The 8,782-nt window shown below is 54.8% G+C and overlaps 1 protein-coding gene across 1 annotated transcript; it reads left to right on the top strand.

The window, feature by feature from the left end:
* Positions 1 to 344: 344 nt before the first annotated feature.
* B3gnt7 (UDP-GlcNAc:betaGal beta-1,3-N-acetylglucosaminyltransferase 7) lies at positions 345 to 4,440 on the top strand. Its single transcript, XM_021649728.2, has 2 exons — positions 345 to 704; positions 2,223 to 4,440. The coding sequence occupies exons 1-2, from the start codon at positions 694 to 696 to the stop codon at positions 3,403 to 3,405; spliced, it is 1,194 nt and encodes a 397-aa protein (XP_021505403.1). The 5' UTR covers positions 345 to 693; the 3' UTR covers positions 3,406 to 4,440.
* The last annotated feature ends 4,342 nt before the right edge of the window (positions 4,441 to 8,782 follow it).

Genomic DNA, 8,782 nt, shown 5'->3' on the forward strand with positions numbered 1-8,782 from the left:
CTAGCAAAAGAATGGAGTATTTGCAGAGGCAAATAGGCCTTCTATTGGCGGTGGGGGGGGGGGGTGGTGGAGAAAAGAGTGGGCAAACCCAGAGCCTTCCTGGGTGACTTAGGCTGGCTGGGGTCTAACACAGACCCCAGCATCATCTCCTCTTGAGATCCCCAACCAGGACTAAAAGCGAGCCTGGATAAGAAAGGTAGACAGGGCAGAGAGAAGGAAGCACTGGGGGGAACAGCCTTTATCTGCTTCCCTCCACTCTACACAACCAGCCCTACGCCAAAAAGCAGCAGCCAGGCCGCTAGGCGCCCAGTGGGCGTGGAGGTGGGCGGCGTCCGACGTCCCCACGTGCCCCGAAGAGGAGAGGCCGGCGACCCCGGGAAGGCCCAGCGGGGAAGTCGCCGCCTCAGGATGTTGGTGATCCTCAAGGTCCCTGAGAGTCCGTCTCTTCCCCTCGCGATCCTGCGGGGCGTGCCACGGAGGTGACTGGGGCTGAGCAGAGTTGCTGCCTCGGCAGCGAGCCGGGGCGCGAAGGGTTAACGTACCTGAGCCGCCGCCCCTGCGGCCCCTCCTCCAGCCGCCGGGAAAAGGAAAGTCTCAGCGGGGGCGCGGCCCGGTCCCGTCCCGCCGTCCGCTGCAGCGGCGCGCAGAGCTGCGATCCGTGCGCCCCGCTCCGTCACCCTGGACCGGGCCGCCATGTCTCTGTGGTAAGTCGGGGTCCCGGTGGGGCGCAGGGCACCTCCGGGCTTCACCTCCTCCCGAGCCCGCCGACCTCAAGGGATGCACGCAGGGTGTCCTGGGGCCCGACCTCGGTTTCCCGGGGCATCGGGGGGGGGGGGGGGGGTGTGGCTGGAGATGCGGAGAAGGGCGCGGCGCCGGAGCGGCAGGTGGGATGTGGGAGATGCGGGGCGCACGCTGGGCTTCCCGGCCCCGGCTCGGGCAGCCAGTATGCGAGGTCTCTCCGGCCCCGGCGTCCCACCACCAGACACCCTTCCCCTAATCCCTCCGGCCCCTCTTCCCTCCTGTGGCCCCTTCTCCGGACCTCCTCGACCCTTCTCCCTCCCCGGCTTTGCTTTTAGAAATGGAGTGGACTGGTATGTACGAGCGAGGGCCCTGGCCGCAGCCTCTCGGACTGGTCCTTACCCCCACTCTAAAGCTGGGGCTTGGACCTGGAGGACTGGGTTTGGAATCCTCTGCTCCCATTCCCAGGGGGGTACAACTTTGGGTCTCTAGCAGGGTACCCCAAGTCATTTCTGTCTTTCTCCATCCAACCTGGTGGCCAGGAAGTCTTGGAGCCCTTAGGAAAAGCTCGTTGAATGTGGGGAGGGGGACTCAACCTTCAGTCACCTTGCAGCTCCGAAGGCTTAGACAATGGGGGTGTCCCAACCTACTTCATGGCTCCCTGATTCTTGTACCTATGCCTTGGAGGGGAGAGTCATCTCTCTGCTGCCCCAGCCCTGGAAGGCCCCCCTACCGACATATGTTCCCCCGTGTGAGCCAAGGAGAAAAGATTCTAGGAGAACAGGTCACAGGCAGAATCACTCCTGAGAAGAGCTGGGGTTTCTGCCAGCTCACGGAAGAGTGGGATTACCTCCAGGAAGGGTCCCAGAGTGGGAGTCCTTCTCAGGGCTGAAGGCTAGGCACCTCGTTGTGTGTTGTGGAATATTAAGGTTAGGGGTAAGGCGTCACAAGGGCATCTGTCCACACTCCATCCACTTCGACACCTCCCATTTTCAGTAAGTGACTCCTTTCTGTTGAGATGGCTGTGTTGGGGGCTACTAAGCCAGAACCCACTCCCCAAAAGCTGCAATGAGGCTACTGTCTTTGCCCCCCACCCCACACACACAGAGTGAGTGGTTCAAAGACACTGCTGATCCTGCTGTGCATATGCCTAGGTCTGAACTAGAAATGGAAACCAGAGCACTGGGGAATGGCCAGAGGTCTCTCCTCCTGGTAAAATGACAGCATTTCCCTGAGCTCATGTCTGGTGTTTTATCCTGTGTTCTGTCCCAAATAGGGGATACTTGGAGGGTTAAAATGGCCCCTTCCCAAAGTCCTTGGGTTTAGAACCCCCGTAGCTGATTCTTCTTGGTGCCACTTGAGCTAGAAAGTTAGCATGAGAAAGGAATCAGGATCCTGTGACCCTGCAGGCCCATCGGTGGCCACCTAATCCTCGAGAGGGGCACGAGAGTGTCGGCTCACCTCCTCCTTTGCTGCTCCCATAGGAAGAGAACCCTCTACAGGACTGTGTGCCTGGCCCTGGCCCTCCTTGTGGCTGTCACCGTGTTCCAGCGCAGCATGACCCCTGCGCAGTTCCTACAGGATCCCCCGCCACCCACGCTGGAGCCACCCAAAACTGGAAGTCTGGTCAACCCCAACAGCTTCTGGAAGAGTCCGAAGGATGTGGCGGCCCCCACCCCCATGGCTCCTCAGGGACCCCAGTTCTGGGATGTGAGCACCACCAACTGCTCTGCCAACATCAACCTGACCCATCAGCCCTGGTTCCAGGGTCTTGAGCCACACTTCCGGCAGTTCCTAACCTACCGGCATTGCCGTTACTTCCCCATGCTGCTGAACCACCCAGAGAAGTGTGAAGGAGACGTCTATCTCCTCGTGGTGGTCAAGTCGGTCATTACGCAACACGACCGCCGTGAGGTCATCCGTCAGACCTGGGGCCACGAGTGGGAGTCAGCCGGTCAGGGCAGGGGTGCTGTTCGTACCCTCTTCCTGCTGGGCACGGCGTCCAAGCAAGAGGAGCGAACCCACTATCAGCAGCTGCTGGCCTACGAGGACCGTCTTTACGGTGACATCCTACAGTGGGATTTCCTTGACAGCTTCTTCAACCTGACCCTCAAGGAGATCCACTTCCTTAAGTGGCTTGACATTTACTGTCCCAGCGTCCCCTTTGTCTTCAAAGGCGATGATGACGTCTTTGTCAACCCCACCAACCTGCTGGAGTTTCTCTCTGACCGGCAGCCCCAGGAAAACCTGTTTGTCGGTGATGTCCTGAAGCACGCTCGGCCCATCCGCAAGAAAGATAACAAATACTACATTCCCACTGTCATGTATGGCAAGGCCACCTACCCGCCCTATGCTGGCGGCGGGGGTTTCCTCATGTCTGGCAACCTCGCTCGGCATCTCCACCATGCCTGCGACACGCTGGAACTCTTTCCTATTGACGACGTCTTCCTGGGCATGTGCTTGGAGGTGCTGGGAGTGAAGCCCACGGGCCACGAGGGCTTCAAGACCTTTGGCATCTCTCGGGTCCGAGGCAGCCGCATGAACAAGGAGCCCTGCTTCTACCGGTCCATGCTTGTGGTACACAAGCTGCTGCCCGCTGAGCTGCTGGCCATGTGGGGTCTGGTGCACAGCAACCTCACCTGTTCCCTCAAGTTCCAGGTGCTCTAGTGTTGCCGGGCCACCAGCACCGTTTGTCCTCGAGTGCTTGGGGTCCTGGGACTGGAGATTCAGTACACGGCATAGGTTTGGCCCCCTGTGGGAGGTGAAGGGTTTGGGCCTGCTATGCCCCTGGGTGTGGTGGGGTACAGAGAGCCAGAGAGGAACTCCCAGAAATTCCCAAAGTGAGGCCCAGGTAGAGCTGGAACTTCCCTGACTGGAGGTCATCTGAGGACCTGGGTCCTTCCTAGCCTGGGCCTGTAGCCTGCCTCTATCCTGATAGGAGGTCCTGGTGACCTCTGAAGGAACATTTGCTCAGGTACCTGGGCTAGGCCTGACCCCAGTGGGTCTGTGGCTGCCTCTTGTCATCACAGGGAAGTCTCTTCCTGTGAAAGGTCTCTGGCTACCTGAGGGCCAGGCAGCCTTTGTGGGAGCTCAGCCCTGTGCAGGTCCACAGGCTCACAGTGTAGCCCCGGGCTTGCCTGGAGTCAGCTGCAGAGGCATGGCTCCTGGCTCTGTCTTCCCTTGTCCAGACTGGTGGCCATTCTGACTACCTCAGCACTCCTCTAAACCTCAGTGTGGCCTACAGCCCTACCCTGGGCCCCTGCCACAGGGCAAAAGAGCAGTGCTCCTGCTACCCCACCCCCAAGGCACAGTGATACCTGACCACTGCCCAGGTGGTTACCCTTGCACCAGTACTGACTCCCTTGCCAGAAACTGGCCTGTTTGGCCCTAGACTTACACATTCTTCTATTACTGTGAAATTTTATTTATGAAGAATTGGAGGGAGATGGCCTTGGGAGGTGTACCTCTTCCTTTTGCTAAGCTTCCCTTCAGCAGCCCCACTCACTGTCCAGCACCTTTATCACTCAACCCTGCCTTTCAGTCCCACTGAGCCCTCCCCACTGACACCCCTACTTCTCTGGGGCACTGCACAGACTATTTTCCCTGTGAAAGAATGCCAACCTCCTAACTCTGGCTGGGGTCAACTGGAAAAGATGGAGGCATCTTCTCTATTTTCTCAATAAAACCAGACTGGTTGTTGAAGGTGTCTGAACTAGCTGGTTCCTTGATCTAGAGGGTCCTCAGGAAGGGGGGGGCTGTGGTGGGACAAGAAGCCCACATGCTGTGGAATGCAGCTGTTTCAGTGACTGTGTGGACAGCCGAGGCCTTGGCCCAATTATCAGCCAAGGTCAAGGCAAGAGTTGAGGCCCAGGTCTATGTTTTAGCTGTTGGTCTTAGGCAGGGAATGTAGAGTCTACTAGGCTTCCTGATGACCTTGTGGAAACATCAAAGTAGAGTCCAATTTTCTGAGTATAGAATCTGGAAGGACAGACTGCCTGCCGTGTGCAGGACTTTTGCCCAAGCTGCTCCTTCCAAAGGAGGCAGGGCATTTATTGCTGGGACAGGATCTCCTGAGACAGCAGTGGTGAGCAAGCTAGCTGTGTCCAGCTCAGAGCTCTATCACGGTCCTAGAGACCAAAAAGGAGAGGGTTGCAAGCATTGCTGCCAGGCCCAGGTCTTCTGCACCTCCCTTTGTCAACTGACCACATTGTATTCAGAGCTCAGTGAAAACGGCATGCCTGGTTCCCAGAAGTTGAGAACTTTAGGATTGCAACAGTGCAGGGCCTTTTGAGGAGCCAGGACCTGCTGTGGGCTGTAAATGGCAGAAAGCCGTGAGCACCTCTATTTCAAAGTTTACAGACACCTACCCCCAGAACAGCAATGGATAATGGGAGACAGAAGGGCTGGGTGGAGGCTCAGGGCTATGTGTGTAGCCACATCTAAGGACCAATTTAATCGAAGGTCTAGGGAGGGAGTTGGATGGTTGATTGTGTAGCTAGGTAGAATGCAGGCCTGAATCGCCAGCCTTAAAGGTTGAGGAATGTGAAGCCCCTGCTGTGGGCTCACTCTGTCTTTAGTTGGGTCATGTGGACCGGGGACTCAGTAAGTAGCCTACCTGCACCGTGGATCTTGGTGGCAGATCATGGTGGCCACTCAGTGCTTCTGAGCCTTGCTCAGCCTCAGTCTGTGAGCTTTTTGCTTCCTGCTAGGCTATCTCAGCTTGGGCCCAGGCAGGTAGGAGGCGTCATTTACAGAGGGAAGGCCAAGGAACCCCAAAGGGAGAGGCTCACATTCCCCAGGCCCCAGCACCAGCTCTGACTGAGCCTTATACCTGCTGCTTAATGGACTAGAGGATTTGCCTGCGGTAGACTGGAATTTGGGGAGGAGCCCTGCTAAGTTTGCTGACAGATCCCAGTTCTTGGGTCCGGAAGTGGTGGTAGAAACACACCAGACCCAGGGATACAGAGTCAACGGCTCTTTATTAGGATATCCACTACAGCGGGGTAGGAGACGCGGCTCCATCCACCAGTTGGGCCCATGGCTCCTAGAACAAAGGAAAAGGGCTAAAAGAACCCCCCCCCCAACCATTCTCTTGCAGGTTATCTCATGGAAGGAAGGGACTCAAAACCAGAATAGGTATTATCCAGTCTTGTCTGGTCAGTGTCCCCACCTCCAAGCGAGAGTAACAGATTGTAGAAAGGATCTGGTCCTAACTGGTCTGGGGGGCTGAGCAGGATCTCTGCCACTCACTGATGAGCTTTGAGGCTCCAGCCAGGCCTAGTCTCTGGAGACTGCCTTTATCCTACATCTGAGAGAATGAATGATTGTGTTTCTTAGCTCAAGGCTATGTGTAGGTCCTGGGTCACTGTTTGAACCTGCAGAGAGAGAGGACCTGTTTCAAGTTAGGGTGCCCTCTTCAGGCTCTGAACTGTCGGAATGCATCAGGTAGATTGATGGTCAGGGCTTGCTAGATTATAGGAATCTGTCCCCAAAACTATACTGAGATGTTAGACTGTCCCGCCTGCTGCAGCCACTCTACCCTTGCCCTTGGCTTTTCTCAGTCTGCCTACCAGTGTGTGCATCCCCAGCCTTCTCTACCCAGCCTGTCTCTAAAGACACTTCTGTTGCTGGAATAGGCATAAAGATAAGGGTTGTTCTAGAAGATCCAGAAATTTTCACTAAAGTCTTGTTTCCTGGTGGAGAGGTGTGGCCCATCACCGAGGTTGCATAACAAAAGACAACAAGAAAAGCCTAACCAGTTCCTGTTCCTGTAACCCCAGGCTGCGTCTGGGGTTACAGGTGTTAGGTACTGATGGAGGCTTCGGTGGAAATAAAGGGAGCAGACTGGGACCTCCTGAAGCAGAATTGTTCTTTAGTCTGAACGGCTGACTAAAGGACGATCATTTTCAGCGGAAGTGAGACCGTGCGAAGGTGGCCTGGGGATTTGGGGGATGGAAGAGGGGGAAGGCGATGGAAGAATCTGTCCGAAGGTCAGTTTCCCTGAAGTGGTAGATACAGCAGGTTGGTATAGGATCGCCTGATCAGAAACATCCACAGGTGTCATTCATTAACTCTCCATCCTATCCACTCCTGAGGCTTTTGGGGAATTGTCCTTCAACAGGCATGTGCCAAGTTCATGTGTTGCTGTCCGAGTTAGCACCCTTATTCCCAGAACTCCCTTCTGCTATAAGTTCCTCAGATAGAAGGGTACGAGTGACCTTTCTAACTTTTATGGTTTACTTCAGAGGAGGAAGGCTCTACCTGCCATGTCCTTTAGTTCAGGGTGACCAAGGGCCGATGTTCACTATCTTTTCCTGGGTGGGCATTAGTGGTAATGTTAACAATTGTGGAGCCTGGCGCTGGGAACATTTTGCATGTATAATCTCTATGACTTTGTCTTTAGTAAAAGATAGGTTTGCCTCTTAATGTAAACTCTTTTATATACCTTTATCGAAGGGGGAAAAAAATCCAAATACCCTTTTAGATCTTACTCCCAAATACCCTTTGCAAAGTCTCGGCAGGCAATTCAAGCTGTTCGCTGCCGCCCACACAGGGGCGCTGCTGAGCGGACCTGCGCAGTGCGGGGTGGGGTCTCCTCAGGCCACGCCGGCTGCTGAGAAGCCTATGCTTCGGGCATTTAAGTATCTGTCGTGCTCACCGTTGCAGCCGTCCTTCAGCAAAGAGCAGTTGGATGAGGGTCCAGGGGTTCTGAATGAACTCTATAGACTCCCTCAGGCGCTCTCATTCTGTGGCGACTCTCAGACTTTCGATGACTTGTAGATTTTAGTCGGGGCCCAGGCTGATTGGGGACAGCAATCGGTGTGTGTTGCGGGGGGGAGGGGGAGGGTTTCCCTAGCAAGGACAGAAGGCTTCCACAGCAAGAGTTCTGTCCTCAGCCACCAGCTCTGTATTCAGAGGACTTGAAAGGGGCCAAAAGGCCGTCCCACTGTTAGCTCGAGCTGGGCTGCCTTCTCCGGCCTATTTGCATATCTAAGGGAGACCACTTAAGGAATCCTGCCCTTCACAAAGGAAACCTGTTCCTAGGTGTAGTAGCGGGGAGTCGGGGAAGCTTCTGGAATTCCGTTCAACACTATTCAAAGGAAGAAACGGAGGTCTCAGAAGGATCCCACAGCTATTGAGTGACGGATTGCCCGGAGCCCTCATAACATCTCCCGTCCCCTCCAGCTTCCTTACAAACAATTTAGTGGTAAGTGTGCGAAAGCCTACAGAGTACCAAAAACGGGTATGGCCAATGAGTGATGTCATTCGGGGAATCTCAGAAGCATAGCACGTTATGGGGAAAGAAAAAACCCAGACAATTATTTAAATATTCTAATGCAAGGGTTTTCTATTCCCATGAAGCCCTGGCACTGTCTGAAATGTCTACTCCAAGTCACATTTACTGTCTGGAGCCTGTTCCTAGGCTTTTTGTAAAAAATTGCTATTATGTTCGTTTATTTATGGGAGGTAGGTGTGGCTACCAGGACAATTTACCCCAGTAAGTTCTCATCTTCCAGTAGGTGGGATCTGGGGATAGAACCCACGAGTCAGGCTCGGTGGCAAGCACCTTCACTTTCTCAGCCATATGGGCTGCCACCCCCCCACCACCACTTTCTAAGCTGATGACTGTGCAAACTGCCCTGTCTTGGGGAGCACTCGGATTGACTTTTCTCCCCTCTGTGGACAAACCAGTTTTCATCTGTTTGTTTCATCCAATTATCTTTTCTTTCTTTCTTTCTTTTTCTTTCCTTCCTCCCTTCCTTCTTTCTCTGTGTAAGTAGCGTTGGTTGTCCCAGACTCGGCTTTGTAGACCAGGCTGGCCTTGAACTCACAGAGATCCACCTGCCTCTGTCTCCCCAAGCGCTGGGGTTGCAGGTGTGCACCACCATGGCCGGCCTGCAATTCAGTTTTTCAGCCCTGTAAAAATGTGTGCGGTTGGAGGGCCCTGTATCTGCGCTGTCCCCACCTGTACCAGTAACCAACGGTCGTAACACATGCTCATTTTTGTGCCTACATGAAAGACACTAATTTGCCTTTCCGTGGT

The sequence above is a fragment of the Meriones unguiculatus genome, chromosome 15 (genome assembly GCF_030254825.1).
Source record: "Meriones unguiculatus strain TT.TT164.6M chromosome 15, Bangor_MerUng_6.1, whole genome shotgun sequence".
Classification (NCBI taxonomy): domain Eukaryota; kingdom Metazoa; phylum Chordata; class Mammalia; order Rodentia; family Muridae; genus Meriones; species Meriones unguiculatus.